At 51.9% G+C, this 15,601-nt stretch overlaps 1 protein-coding gene across 1 annotated transcript in view; it reads left to right on the top strand.

Annotated features, from left to right (window-relative positions):
• ABL1 (ABL proto-oncogene 1, non-receptor tyrosine kinase) overlaps positions 1–12,565 on the top strand; it is a 117,562-nt gene extending 104,997 nt beyond the window's left edge. Inside the window, exons 6-11 of the mRNA XM_011370039.2 lie at positions 608–785; positions 2,580–2,764; positions 4,863–5,015; positions 6,188–6,277; positions 6,653–6,817; positions 8,915–12,565. Of these exons, the coding sequence (XP_011368341.1) occupies positions 608–785; positions 2,580–2,764; positions 4,863–5,015; positions 6,188–6,277; positions 6,653–6,817; positions 8,915–10,629 (2,486 nt within the window). The 3' untranslated portion in view covers positions 10,630–12,565. The remainder of the gene's footprint in view (positions 1–607; positions 786–2,579; positions 2,765–4,862; positions 5,016–6,187; positions 6,278–6,652; positions 6,818–8,914) is intronic.
• Positions 12,566–15,601: the final 3,036 nt, after the last annotated feature.

Genomic DNA, 15,601 nt, shown 5'->3' with positions numbered 1-15,601 from the left:
TTGACTGGAACCCTCAGGGCGATGCAGGTGCTGTCGGAGAGGAGACGAATGGCTCACTACGCTTAGATCTCTGATTTGGACATCTGTTCTCTACCAGCATTCAGCCCTCTGTTAAAGGAGGCCTGTGTAAGATCGTGTGCGTGCGTGCGAGTGTGCGTGTGTATGAGAGACAACTTCATTTCTTTAAATTGATACCTAAAGCAATGAAACGCAAATCGCAGATTGGCTTCTGAAACTTAATTTTTAAGAATTCTTTCACTAAAGAGATTCTATAAGACATAACCATTAGACATAACCATTTAGGGGTAAACCAACAGCAGTTCAGGCCATTCGCTGTGTTCCTGGCCTTTGCTTCTAAACTCAGTGGCAGCCGCTTCCTGTTTAAGGTCGTTGGCTTAAGAGGAAGAAAAGACCGTGGCCATGTCCCTCCCACAGAGACATAGTCTCAAGTCACAAGTGCTTGGAACCTTCTTTAGAAGTGGGGCCCAGACTAGCACCGAGTCAGACTCCATTTCAGAAGCCTGACCCCTTCAGTGCCAGTCCCTTTTGATGTTTGTTCACTCGGGGGTAGAGCGGCACCCCGAAGCCCTCAATGTCTTGTTGGCAGGGGTCTGCACCCGGGAGCCCCCGTTCTATATAATCACTGAGTTCATGACCTATGGCAACCTGTTGGATTACCTGAGAGAGTGTAACCGGCAGGAGGTGAATGCTGTGGTGCTGCTGTACATGGCCACTCAGATCTCGTCAGCCATGGAGTACCTGGAGAAGAAAAACTTCATCCACAGGTAGGAGCCTGGTGACACAGCCCTCCCCGCCGAGCCACGGAGTGAGCATGGGGCCTGCGCATCCTTCTATGAAAGCCCCGGCCTCTGAGGTCTTGCGGCTCAGCCTCCAGCTTTAGTGCTGGTAACTTACTAGACCTTGGAACAAAGGCGGATGCTGGGTTCCTGACCTTGGCAGCTTAGGGTGTACATCTAGGTCCAGAATCAGCCAGGCCCGGACTCTGGACCAACAGAGCGGTTTAATCCCTGGGGCAAGAAATGTTTCACTTCGGAACCGTTTTGGATTAAGTGGAACATTAAATGATTCATGAAAGGCCTCCTTCCTGATAGCCACAGCTCCCCTGAAGTAGCACACTCATTGTTCCTCCAAGCCCGGCATGCGTCGTGAAACCTCTTCCTGGGAGCAGTTGGTGTCGCTTTTACATAAACGTGTGGTAACAGCCAGGGTCCGGGTTTTGCATTTGCATTGTGTGTTTTTTCCCTCCCTTCTCTTTATTATCATTTCATTCTCCACTTAACTTGCTGTCATCTGGTTCAGCGATGTTTCCACAATTGTCAGAATTGCGTGTGTGTGGTTCTAAATTAAGCGTCTTTGCTGTTGTAAAGCCTGGAGCGTTTTGACCTTCAGGTGTGCCACAATTATTTTGGTCTTCGCATTCTTTGCGGGTGGAAATGGCTTCCTCGCAAAGTGACAGCCTATGCAAGGCAGAGTCTAATGGGCTTTGCCAGAGTCTTTTATACATGATGTTCTCCACGCCACCGTTGTGACCTTTCCTGCCCAATTAACTCAAGTATGAAACCTGTACACAAGCTTTCGTAGTGAGGACTGGGGGTAGCGTGTGTGAAATGCTGGCGGTTCCTTGTAAGACAGATGTTCTGTGCTCCATGAGAGGCTGGTCAGATGCTCCTGTCACTCAAGAAAGTGAACCCTCTGAGGCTATAAATTGAGATTTCTTGACTTCTGGTTTGCCTTGCCCAGCTAGGTCCGTTCCCTCTTTATGTGGGCAAACTTGAAGTGCTTTATCAAAATCCCGTTAGGCACAACTCTTCTGTATTTAGTTTCTCTCTGATTCCCAGTGATCATGCTGTCTTATGCAGCTATCACCTTAGCTGCTACCGCCTCTCATCCCTCCATTTCAGTTTGCCTTGTGATTTCATGGTCCACATCCATGAACCAAGGATTAGATTCCCGACAGGGAATCAGTAGGCGAGAGGAAGCTAATTATACAGGAGAGAATTTTTAGGATACGTTTGGATAGGCATCAGGAAGAAAGAGGAAAGCAGGAAACACAATTTGGGTAAAGAATGCTGTGGGCTCGTCACCACGTCTGGCTAGGACACGCAGAGACTCTGACGTCAGTGGCTCACGGCCGAGGACTGACCTGTACGTTCATTCCTGGCGCAGAGCAGCACTAACCAGACACTTAGATGACACTTACTATTCTCCAGGCGTCGGTTGAAGCACTGCACATATTAATTAATTACCACTCACAACAACCCTAAGAAGTAGATGTTATCATCTTCATTTTACGGATGAGGTGGCTGAGGCCCGGGTAATTAATTAACTTGCTTCAGGTCACAGGGCCAGGGAGCCCGCTCCCAGCGCCACCCTCTCACCAGGTGGGTGCCGAGGGACGGCGTTGCTCCCTGGTGAGGAATTAACGTGTTTCCAGGAAGCCCGACTCCCTTTTCCCATTGTCTGTGTTGCCCCTTTCCTGGGGGGCGGGGGGATTTGTGAAGCTGGACAGCTGGACAGCGAGCCAGGATGTCTCATGCACGAACTTGTTCCTTTCCCAGAGATCTTGCTGCCCGAAACTGCCTGGTAGGGGAAAACCACTTGGTGAAGGTGGCTGATTTCGGCCTGAGCAGGTTAATGACAGGAGATACCTACACGGCCCATGCCGGGGCCAAGTTCCCGATCAAGTGGACCGCGCCCGAAAGCCTGGCCTACAACAAGTTCTCCATCAAGTCCGACGTCTGGGGTAAGCGCTGCCCGCTCCATCCTGACGTCGCCCGCCCCGGCCGGGGCTCCTTTTCCTGTTCGTCCTCCCTGCTCCTCTGCTGCCTCTTTCTCGCTCCCTCGTTTCTTTTATTTTTCATTACTTGATTCTCCTTCTGTTTGTTTTTTTTGTTTGTTTAAAAGTCTTTCTTCTCTGTTTTATCTCCAAAGTGAAGTAAAAGTGAGCTTTTTCTTCTGAAGTAATCAGAGTAACTTTTTTTTTCCTTGCCATTTTCGTCTCCATTCTAAACTTGCGGCTTGAATTTGTAGGGTTCCTCTGTGCACGGAACGCTGTGTGGTTTGGTTTGGGCTTTAAATAGGATACTGCCCCCTAAAGCCTCGTGTGACCATATTTTCTTTCTTCTTTGAAGAACTTTTTATTATGGCCAATTGTGAATGCACACTAAAGAAGACAGAGCTGCCTGACCCGAGCCCTGTGTACCCGTCACCCGCTTTACTAATTTGGCCCCTCCCCGTGCTCTCCTGTCCTCTGTGCCCCGCCCACCCACCTGACCCTTATTTTCAAACACGTCTCAAATATCATATTGTCCACAAATATTTCTTAAATGAGTCTCTAAAAGATGGTTTTTTTATTCTTATAACCACGTCGTTCCTCCAAAAATTGACAGTGATTTCTGAATATTATCAAATATCTAGTTAGTGTTCAAATTTCCAGTTGAATCGGAAAAGTCGTATTTTTATTTTACGATCTGTTTGAATTGAGATCCAGTGGTTCACATAATGTGATTAATTGATATGTCCCTTAAGACTGATCTGTAAGTTCTCTCCGACTCTTTATTTCCCTTGCTATTTATTTGTCGAAGAAACCCTGTCACTTGTCCTTTAAATTTTCCCACATTCTGGATTTTGCTCATTGTATCCCTGTGGTGTGATTTAATATGTTTCTCTCTCTTCAGTATTCCTGGTAAATGGATAGTTGGATCTAGACAGCTTGATCATATTCAGGTTTGACTTTTTTTTTTCTTTTAGTTAAGAGTTCTTCTTAGGCAGTGGTGTGCTTTTTCATCAATAGGTACATAATGCTTGGTTTTCTCTCTCTTTCATGATTTTAGCAGTTACTGATACCCAGCGCCTAGATCCACTATTTTATTAGGGGTTGCCAAATGGTAGTTCTCTAATTTTGTCCTTTTTTATTTTTCGATTAGCTCAGTACTTCTGTAAGAAGAAGCTTTCCTTCATCTACTATTTGGTTACTTGGTATAGTTAATACAGGAAAGGCAGGATAAATGTTTGCTTTCTTGCCATTGTTTACCAGTTTTCACAATAATGAGTTGGTTTCTTAATAAGCTTACAATGGTGACCAAATAGGTTTTTGTTGGACTTTTTGTGTGTGTGATATTATTATGAATTCTCATATATATAACATGTTTAAATATATTCGATGTGTTTTAATCCACGGCAGTTATTTTCCTTATTGGTATTCAAATTGTCTCATCTTTGGCCAGTGGCAACTTCAAATTGCTCCTGGTCCTTTTGATGAGACCCTCATAGTCTTCGATAGCATCTGTGCCATCTGGAATGATAAAATACTCTGGCGTCATTCCCTGCCGTAGACCTGAACCACCCACTTCTCCAAGGGCCTTGCTTCCTTGAACGGGATCTGGAGTTTCAAGGCTGTACTCTGGGCCTTCAAAGTGTTCTAAGATTTCATAAGATTTTTATGAAATTTTTAGAGTTGGGAGGGGCCTTGGTGATAATCTCATATACCCGACAGGGAGAGGTGGCATGTCTTGGGCACATAGCTAGTTGATCACAGAGCTGGGAGTGGAAATGGCCTCCTGACTTCCAGCTTTAGATTCTCCACCACGGGTGTCAGCAAGAGGGTCATGTTACCTCAGAGACCCTGGAGGGGTTGCTCAGCCAGTCCTCTTCTCTCCTTCAGCGTGTTCTCGTCTGGGGGGTGAGTAAACTGTCCTGGGCTGTTGGTAGTTAAGAACCTGGTGAAATGTCAGTGCCTGGCCCGCTTCTGAGGGTGTAACTTCTCATGTCTGCTGCACAGGTAACCAGTTGTAAATGCAGTATACTGAACACGTTTTCAATCACCTTTCTCTTTCTTCTAGCATTTGGAGTATTGCTTTGGGAAATCGCTACCTATGGCATGTCACCTTACCCAGGAATTGACCTGTCGCAGGTGTATGAGCTGCTGGAGAAAGACTATCGCATGGAGCGCCCGGAAGGCTGCCCAGAGAAGGTCTACGAACTCATGCGAGCATGTGAGCCTTCCCCTGCGCGTTCTAAAAATTCTGTGTGGGCTTTTAGGACATGCCGTGTAGGGGTGCGTACGCAAAGTAAAAAATTAGTGTTCCATTTCCTCTCTTCATTCCCAGTCTTCAGAGCAACGAATGGAACAGCTTGCAGGCTTTTTTTCAGTGTTTCTGTGTATCTCATTTGTACATAGTATTTATGTGTGAGGGTGGTTTTTTTTTTAATGCAAAATTGGGATTGAGGGGTACCAAACTTGGATTTCTTACTAATAAATATAGATTCCTGGACCTGCCTTTAAACCTGCTGTGACAGGTACGTGCTCCAAGGGACATTTTTCTAGTTGGTTTTATTATATATATAATCATTCCCGCAACTTTTTTGCACTGAGCGGTGGACAGGCCTGTCTTTCCACGTCCATGATCCCAAGATATCTCTCTGCCCCTCTCCTCTTATTTTTGCCTAGCTGTTTAGCATTCTGTTAAGCGGATCGTTCATTCTTCTAGTCCTCTTTTGATGAACACTTGGCTGTCTTACACATTTATATTTGGGTTTTGCTGTTGTAAACAAGGCAGGAGTGGGCACCCTCTCCATACGCCTCTGCGCACTGTGCCGGTATTGCTAAAAGTTGAGCTGTTGGCTCAAAGGGCTATGTACATCTTAAATTTTGATAGGTTTTGCCAAATTGTTTTCCAAAAAAGGTTGTACCAATTTGTACTCCCACCAGAAGTGTATGTGAGTGACTCTGTATCCTCACCGACACTGGGTCTGGTCAGTTCTTAATCCTCATTGTAATCTTGTTTTGATTAGCATTTCCTGACTGCTGAGGATTTTGGACTTTGATAACCACAAAGTAAGGGTAAGGGAGGCGGTGCTATTTGGCATAGTAATTTCCTGTACTTGCTAGAATAGGGTTGGGAAAATGTATTTGTAAACGCAGTCTGGCTGTCAACGTCTCTCTGGAGTTTTACAATCCATATTGCTGCCGATATCTAAAGTCTTTTCAGATTCTTAATGTTTGTAATAAGGCACAATGGCATTATCATTTTTACTTGTCACAACAAAAGATGGGTAGCAGGAGTGGGAATGCTCCTTTGGTTTCTAGACTTTTCCATGAGAATTGCTAGCCCCACGCTGTCAGCAAGGCCTCGTGGGTGGTCTGACTTGGGTGTCGTCTGTCCAGGTTGGCAGTGGAATCCCTCTGACCGGCCATCCTTTGCTGAAATCCACCAAGCCTTTGAAACAATGTTCCAGGAGTCCAGCATATCAGATGGTAAAGTGGCCTGGCCGTCTGTCCGCGGGATGCCTGCAGTGGGCTGAAAGGTTTGGGGTAGGAGGGACAACTGTGGGACTCCAACTCTGGGCCTTTAGTTCACTTCCGGGTAGAAGTGCACAAGCCAACAAGTTCTCTGAGACCAGAAAGCTGGGCAGAGGCGTCGAGTGTGGAGCTCTGTCTCTTGTAGCCCTGCGGAATTCTGAAAAGGACTAAGTGCTGCGTTTTCAGCATTTATCCCTCTTTTCCGTAACTGTGTAGGTGACAGCTGTTATTTTAAAAAGAAAAAGCCAACATACCAAAACGATACCATTACTGATGGCTGCTGGTTTTCGTGTTTTGTTTTTGTTTTCGCCTTTTTTTGGTGGTTCTTAGAAGTGGAAAAGGAGCTGGGGAAAAAAGGCATGCGAGGGGTGGCAAGTACTTTGCTGCAGGCCCCAGAGCTGCCCACCAAGACAAGAACCTCCAGGAGAGCTGCAGAACACAAAGACTCCACCGATGTGCCTGAGACACCCCACTCCAAGGCCCCGGGAGAGCCTGGTATGTCCCGACCCCTCCCCCACCGCAGGCCCAGGGCAGTCGACGCCCTCGGGGCCAGTGTGGCAGCTGGGAAGCAGTGAGGGGCGCCTGCACAGAAGGGCAGGCACAGCCCACGTAGGTGGTCCAGTGGTGGGAAGAGGGTTCTCCTCTCGCTGCAGCATCCCACCCCTCCCTCTGGGCATCATTAGGAGCGAGTAGCTTTGGCAGTTAGTTCAGTCAAATAGGCAGAGATGCTTATGAAACCTGTGGAAAAGGAACCCGCCTTTTCATGTATTATTCACAATACTTGTGGTGGTTCTTGCAAGGCAGATACAGCAATAATAAATATCGAACCAGACGACGAGCAACTTGTCGTAAAAGAAGTGATATGAAAGGCTCACTGGGACCGACGGAACCAGGAGACACCTGTGGCACAGAGCTATGTCCTCTCTGGTCCCTGAGTAGAGCAGGGGAGAATGGGAGTGGTTCAGGAGGGGTCTCAGGAAATTGTCAGGAGTCGTATTAGCAGACATTGATCTAGTGCTTCCTGTGTGCCAGGCTGTCTTCGGGGTTAGGCTACTCTTGTGGAGCAGTTGTTCCCTGCCCCACAAAACCCCAGAAGTCTGGGTTCCACTGCAGACCAACTGAAGAGGGCCAGCCTCCGGTTTGCAGAGGCTCCTAGGGGAGGCTCTGATAGACCACAGACTGAGTGGGAAGGGACAGACAAAGCAAGCGTTCAAGGATGTTTAACCATAGCAGAATCTACAGAGCCATGATTCCCCAATTTTTTATCATATACCCATATTAATTTTTTAAAAAATTGAACGTGCAGCCTATACATACGTATGTATGTAAAGTATATACATGTATTACTGCATGCAGGTATTAAGTATAACATAAAATATACCAAAAATATGCGCTTAAAAGGTTTACATAAGAAACATATTCATATTTTAATGCTTTATTTCCACACTCCCATGGATCATCTCGTTCACCGCGCTTTGGAGGCCATGGCATGTAAACGGTCTAGAACCTTGGACCCTTTGTTCTTCTGTTCGTTGATGTGATTTCAGGTAGTTGAGCACTGGGAAGCAGGAGAAGCTGCTGTGGAAGTTGGGGCTTAGGCAAAGGACAGTGATGAGCATTCGTGTTCGTATGCCTGTCCGTGTTCACCTGAGGGAGCTTTGATACGTAATCTCATGGCAAGCCAGGAGTGTCATTTAGCTGTGCAGCACTGAAATAGAGTTAGACGCATAATTTGTTAGAATTTTACCTTTTTCGCTTTCTTCCTCTGGCGTAAAGTTTTGGCTTTCTCTGAGTCAGATCTCCTGCATGCTGCCTGATGTTCTGGTGAATGCCCTTTGTACCTCTGCTCTGAGTTACACGTGTGACAGAAAACCTCTCCTTATAGCTGCCCCCTGAGAGAGAAGTCTGTCATTCAGTATTGGGAACTTGGCAACACCAGAAAGTTTTCTTAGGACTGCCCATTTAAAAAATTTAAAAGGTTACCCCTTCTCGTTTCTCAAGCGTAATAGCCCATCGTCACCATGGGATGCGTCTCGTTCCCTCCAGGTCACACCTCGCTGGAACCTCCACCAGTTGCTGGTCTGAGAGGCACAGGTTCTGACCCTTTGCTCGGTCTTGTCATGGTTTCTACTCACCAGATAGTGGGGGGACTCCGCTGATTGAAAGGAAACCAGTACAGGGATGAGGAGGCCAGGGACAATCCAGCTCCTTCTTGCATTGTCTTCAAGGAGAGAGCCCTAAGCTCTTCCTCATGAGAATACTAACAGTGACAACAGCTCCTGAGAAATTTCATTCTCAGCTCTGACAGATGCTCCGTGTTCGTTACTGTGTTGCATTCCCCCAGCAGTGCTTTGGATTGGTTTTATTATCCTGCGTTTTGTAGATGAGCAAGCTGAGGATGGGAGAAAGAAGTACCTTGCCCAGGCCTCGTGGCTGTGAGCGGCAGAGCTGGTAGTCACACCAGGCCTTTCAGAGTCCAGAGCCCAGGCCTGTGGCTGCACCACTGTAGGGAGCGAGCGGCCAGCCCAAGGTTTCTTACGCACTCAAGAGCCTTTAGTCTGGACTTGTTAAGCTTTTCTCACTGTGTTTCAGATCCTCTGGACCACGAGCCTGCTGTCTCTCCATTGCTCCCTCGAAAAGAGCGCAGTCCCCAAGATGGTGGCCTCAATGAAGATGAACGCCTTCTCCCCAAAGACAAAAAGACCAACTTGTTTAGCGCCTTGATCAAGAAGAAGAAGAAAACGGCCCCAACCCCTCCCAAACGCAGCAGCTCCTTCCGGGAGATGGACGGCCAGCCCGAACGCAAGGGGGCCAGTGAGGACGAGGCCCGCGAAATCAACGGGGCGCTAGCGCTCCCAGCCCCGGACATGGCCGAGCCGCTCAAGTCCCCAAAGCCCAGCATTGGGGCTGGTGTCCCCAATGGAGCCTTCCGGGAGTCAGGGGGCGCAGGCTTCCGGTCTCCCCACCTGTGGAAAAAGTCCATCACACTGACCAGCAGCCGATTAGCAGCCAGCGAAGAGGAGAGTGGCATCAGCTCCAGCAAACGGTTCTTGAGATCCTGCTCTGCTTCCTGCGTGCCCCACGGGGCCAAGGACACAGAGTGGAAGTCAGTCACACTGCCGCGGGACCTGCAGTCCACGGGAAGACAGTTCGACTCGTCCACTTTCGGAGGGCACAAAAGTGAGAAGCCAGCTCTGCCTCGAAAGCGAGCAAGTGAGAACAGACCTGACCAGGTGACCAGAGGCACAGTGACGCCCCCGCCCAGGTTGGTGAAAAAGACGGAGGAAGCAGCCGACGACGTCTTCAGAGATGCGGCAGAGGCTAGCCCGGGCTCCAGCCCGCCCAGTCTGACTCCAAAACTCCTGCGCAGGCAGGCTGTGCTGGCTCCTTCCTCTGGTGTCCCCCACAAGGAAGAGGCCGGGAAGTCCAGTGCCTTGGGGACACCTGCTGCAGCCGAGCCGGTGCCCCTCACCAGCAGAGCGGGGCCAGGCGCATCTGGAGGGGCCGGCAAGGCTCCTGCCGAGGAGTCCAGAGTGAGGAGGCACAAGCCCTCCTCCGAGTCCCCAGGGAGAGACAAGGGGAAGTTGTCCAAGCTCAAACCTGCCCCACCGCCCCCACCCCCCGCCTCTGTCGGCAAAGCGGGGAAGTCCTCTCAGAGCCCGGGCCAGGAGGCAGCCGGGGAGGCCGGCGCCAGCGGGAAGGCGAAACTCCCAGCTCTGGTTGTGGACGCTGTGAACAGTGACGCTGCCAAACCCAGCCAGCTGGGAGAGGGTGGCAAAAAGCCCACGCTCCCGGCCATGCCAAAGCCGCAGTCATCCACCAAGCCGGTGGGGACCCCGACCAGCCCTGCCCCCACTGCCTCCACTTTGCCGTCAGCATCCTCCACCCTGGCGGGTGACCAGCCATCCTCCACTGCCTTCATCCCTCTCATATCGACCCGCGTGTCTCTTCGGAAAACCCGCCAACCTCCCGAGCGAATCGCCAGTGGCACCATCACCAAGGGAGTGGTCCTGGACAGCACCGAGGCCCTGTGCCTGGCCATCTCCAGGAACTCCGAGCAGATGGCCAGCCATAGCGCCGTACTAGAAGCCGGCAAAAACCTCTACACGTTCTGCGTGAGCTACGTGGACTCCATTCAGCAAATGAGGAACAAATTCGCTTTCCGCGAGGCCATCAACAAACTGGAGAATAATCTCCGGGAGCTTCAGATCTGCCCGGCAACAGCTGGCAGTGGCCCGGCAGCCACTCAGGACTTCAGCAAACTCCTCAGCTCCGTGAAGGAGATCAGCGACATTGTACAGAGGTAGCAGGAGCCAGGCGTCAGGCCAGCTGGAGCCGCCCGCGGTGTGTGAGGGCTCCCCCCGTGCCCGAGGAGGTGGCCGACACGAGACCAGTGAGCAGGGACCGTGGCCCGGCAGCTGCGGGCCACCGTGGAGCACAGCCCTCCTCCCTGTGCGGGGCACCAGCTGTCCTGCACTTTCCTCTCCTCAGCCTGGGCTTCCGGCGCCGTCTCCATCCTGAGTGCTGTCTGTGGAGTCCGCTCGGCGGGCCGCGGTCGGCACGCTGGCCCCCTGCCTGGAGCACCTCCAGACCGCTCCTCGGGCCGCCGGGAAGGCAGGCGAGCATTCCTTCCTGGCTCTCTTTCTGGAGGCTTCCTTCTTGCTGTGTCTTCTCCATCTCCCCCAAGAATGAGTGCCCTGGACGGGAGCTATGTCACCCAAGGCCCCGGGAACTGTCCCCTCATCCTCCTCGTGCCTCCTGGGCTTAAGATGCGTTCTCCAGAACAGTGTCCTGGGAGGCCGTGCCAGCCAGTCACTGCCCTCCACTGCCGCCGGTGCTGGCGCCCTCACCATTTCCGCGTGCAAAGGACAGCTCTTGATTTGGGGGTGAAACAGGGTGCTAATACCAGTCAGCATTTGGTTCCCAGGACAGGTGGGGAATCTGAAGAGGCCGTGGTATGGGGGAGTGTCCTGCCATCCGTTCTCTGCGTGTCCTCAGAGCCCAGCTCCTTGCTCTCCTGTGACATGCACTGCTGATCCTGGATGAAAACTTGAGTCTCAAGGGTTAGCAGGGTCGCTGTCCAGCATGCTGGAGTAGGGGAGCTGGGAGAGGGGGCTTGTTGGGTGAACAGCTGGTACCCAGCTGGCATGGGGCTGGGCCTGCGCGGGTCTGCCCTGGACCCAGGGTCCCTTTCCTTTTAGATTTCCAGGTGTCTTGAAAGGCACTCGGTCTTGATTTCTGCCCGATCTCTCCCTCCCTGTGCTCCTCTAAGACAAAGGGAGTTCTTGCAGGACACTCATTTGCGACAAGCCAGCCTTCAGTTTTCTGAAGTCCTCGAAGCATTTCAGAGCTCCGCCTTCAGCACAGCCGCCTCCGATACAGGCGTCGGGCACCAGCACGCGAACGGGAGGAAAAGGATGGGGGCCCCAACGCCCCAATCAGTGTCAGCTGCACCCCATGGGCAAACATCTTACTTAATCGCCACGACCAGCACTTAGCCTGATGTTTGTGTCGGGGTCGTCAGGGATGAAGAAAACCACAAACAAGTGAAACCCTAGAAAGTGTCTCGAGGAGCAGGCCTTGACGTGCTCTCCCCCAGCAGCCCGGGACCAGGCTCGCGGGGCAGGGCCCAGGTCTCCTTGACCTAGAGCAGCTACTGAAGTGGGCAGGCACCTGCCAGGGCCTTACTCCGGGCCCAGAAACAGCCCTTGGGAAAAAAAAAAAAAAAAACACAACAAGAAAACCACATTTTGCTCCTCACGCCTTCTCACACCCGTGACCTTGCACAGGCCCTATTTTTACGCTAATCACCTAAACTTGTGTTTTATTTTTCTGGTAGAGACGGTTTCCTCTGGATTGTTGTATGCTGTTCTCACAGCGCATCACCTCTTTGCCCCCCCAGACTGCTGCGCCCCACAGCCTGAGGGAGGCGCTTGAACACCGCCAGCGGCCTTGAGACAAAGCAAACGAACCCACCCAGGTTCCTCGCCTCCTGTTCCGTGAGGTACTAGTCTCCACGTGACGTGCCACTATATTTTGCATTTATACCTTGGTATCACACTCTCGTAGACTTGCTCTTTTATAAATGATGTGTAAATAGTTTTCCACTATCCTTTCTTCTCGAATGCCTATGGTGTCTTTTTTTGTTGTTGTTCCAATACATTTTGTTTCTGTACATGACTGTGTTTTTTGAATCCACATCTCTCCTCCGTAGTATTTTTTAAATAAATGTTTACAACATTAGAACTCGGGCGATTTCCTTGGTCTGCACTGCTTGCCCGTTGCTCAGCGCCGTGGCGCATGTGGTGCTCTCCGGGGCGGGTTTTGCAGGACAGAACAGTGCCAGGCTGGTGGCAGCCCCCTGCGTCCTGCGTCGTCGTCAGCCATCCGCGGTTTCCTGGCCCTCGTCTCGGGCCTTTCCGCGCCCTTGATGCTTGCTCGCCAGCGGCCCGGCTCCTGTCAGCGGCACCGGGAACGGGCTGCGCCGCCACACGGGCCGCGTCTGGCTGGCGCAGGAGAGGAGCAGCAGCCCGAGGGCTCTGCCACTGTCAGACCGTCACGGCGTCATTGAAGTGGGAGGACGCGATGTCCTGATTCCTCGCTGGCCTGAAAGCTCATCGCTCCATCTCGCTCTGCCTTCGAGCTCACTTGCTGCCGCTGCCCTCAGCCCTCGAAGCGCCCCTCACTCGTGTTTGACACCCCAGGAGTCTACTTCGTGAGGACAAGGAGGAGCGGGGTGTGCTGGCCTGCGAGGGAGTGGCAGTGCCATCCGGGCCGGCCTCGGCCTCTCCCAGCCCCCAGCAGGGGGCCTGCAGGGCGGTGGCAGCGCCCGCGCCAGCCGACAGCTGGGGAAGTGGAAGTCGGGGAAGGAAGTGGCGCGCTCTGGTAATGATGCTCATTAAGTCCGCGGGCTTGTCCGCGGGTACAGATCCTGCTCACCAGCGTGCGGGGAAGAGCACGGCTCAGCGAGACTCTTCACCGGGGAGCTTGCAGTGAGGCGCGCGGCACGCCAGGTGACAGGCGAAGACGCCACCCGGGACGAGGGCTGCTGGAATCCGCTGGAGCGTGGAGAACAGCCTCACAGAGGCAGAGACCGAGACCAGGGCCGCAGAGCCTGTTAGGGGTCAGACCATAACTGGGCACCAGGCCTTCTAAGTCTGGGCTTTTCCACAGGCAACAGGGTCTTCGCTGAATGACAATTCTCGAGTCTGAGAGAAGACGCAGAATGATTATAGTGACAGTCGGGAGTGACGGCTGCTTCCTCCGTGCCGGATGTGGACTGATCACAGTCTTCACAGCAGCCTCTGGGCGTGTTACCCCAGGTTCCGGGCACTCAGCATTGAGGGGGCCTGTCCGGTCATAGCTCATGCATGGTGTCACACAGCCGTCACCTCGGCAGCTGTACCAGTGTCAAATAAGGGTCTTAAAAGACCTGCCAAATAACCTTTCCTGTATGTCACCTGAGCTTAAACTTGCTAGGTCACAGAATCCTCTGAGAGCTGAATGCAAGCTGGATCTGGCCCCAGAAGACGCCAGTCTGTGCCCTTGAAACAGTTTTCAGTTAACGTGGACTCCTGCCCTCAAGGTCGAGAAGCTGGGAGCTCCCGAGGGCCAAGGCCTCCTGAAGGGCCAGTGCTGCTGCTGTTATTGTCACAAGATATGAGTGTCAAAATATTTTAAAAAGTTGAAAAGCACTTTAAGATCCCCAAACTGAACACAATGCAACGTTGCCAGCAGAAGGGGGGAGCACATTGTGTGTTCATATAGTAGACTATCGTAGGGCAGCGGGGTGACCTGCTGTTGCCACAGCGCCCCGCGAGCACGTCTCAGAAGTGCAGTGTTGGGCAGAGGCGGCCAGCCAGACCGGCGGCGCCGGAAGCTTCCTCTTGTTCAGATGGGCATGGCTAGTCTGCACTGTGGTGCTGGCAGTCAGGTTGGAGGGTAACGGGGAAGGGAGTCGTTCCAGGTTGGGGCACAAGGGAGCCCTGGGGGGCAGGCAGAGCTCTGTTACGTAGTCGGGGTGCTGCTGGCTACTGGGTGTGTCACTTGGTGAGAAGGCTTCAGACTGTACAGTTAGCATTGGAGCACATTCTCGATGTGTGTGAATGTTTTAGCGAAAGCTTTCTCAAAGTTCCAGCTCACGTGAGTGCTTTCCGCTGTTCTGCGGACGTGCTCTGCGTCCCCACAGGAAACCTTGCACCATTTTTTATGAGAGCTTCCATCACTTCTCACGTGAGGAGGGCGGGGCTCAGGCGTGAAGTAGTTTGCCCAAGGTCACACACAGCGTGTGCCAGCTTATAGCTGCCGTGCCAAGACTAATGTGTGGCAGTGCAGATGGCCACAGCATGACCGCTCTGGGCCAGGCTTCTCCCCTCGTCGTGGGAGAGAAGTCGGGAAGTGTTCGCCCAGCTTCTCAGTGTTGACGCATTTTATGGGTGGCATTCCCACGTTGAGTGACGAAATCAATTGCTAAATGTCGTCTTGACACATAAACAAGGTGGACAAGACTGACCAACCACGGTGGCCCTGTCCATGCCTGCTCTCATCCCTGGTGGTCACCCAGCCTTCTGGGCAGGGCCCCAATTCCCTGCATGGAGCACCGTGTCTGGGTTGGGTCTTTAGTGGAGCATGTTGTGCAGCGTCCCCAGCCCTGGGGCCAAGTTGGGACGAGGGGTCTCCTCGTGGACCGCAGCGGCTGCCTGATGGCTTGCTGCCCCTTGTCTCTTTTTTTCTTAAACATTTTTATTAATATTTCAAACGCATAGGAAAATATGGACAGAAGCATTCCCCATCCAGTTTAATAGCTAAGTACCTTTACATGTGCACCCAAGGTGAAGACTTGTGTTCAGAATAAATATGATGAATGGATGCTAACAGCTCTCAGATGTCTGCTCTGCGGGAGAGCGTGCTGCCACTCCAGGTAGAGCGACCTCGGAGCTCTCGGGAGCTTACTCTCTGCTTCCAAATCAGTGTTTCCAAGGAGTGTCACCTGCGCTCATGTGGGGAGTAACCTCCACCAAGGAGAGAGCAGGGGCCCGAGCAAGACAAAGGAGCCGGCGGGGTTGGGAGTGGGCAGGGGTTAAAGAGATTAATCCCGGGGAGTGGGCGTCAGTTTAACAAATCAGGGCCCTTAGCCTTTCGATTGTTTTGATTTTCAGGTTTATTGAGCGCTGCCCCCCCCCCGCCCCCACTGAGAAAGAATAGCTTTGTTGATTTTTGTTTAATGATGAAAGCTGAATGATGGGATATCCACGCCTTTGAAGGCCCTCTCGCTCTCTT

The sequence above is a fragment of the Pteropus vampyrus genome, unplaced genomic scaffold (genome assembly GCF_000151845.1).
Source record: "Pteropus vampyrus isolate Shadow unplaced genomic scaffold, Pvam_2.0 Scaffold158, whole genome shotgun sequence".
Lineage (NCBI taxonomy): Eukaryota > Metazoa > Chordata > Mammalia > Chiroptera > Pteropodidae > Pteropus > Pteropus vampyrus.
Note: the sequence above shows the minus strand (reverse complement) of the source record. Positions and strands in the feature narration are given on the sequence as shown.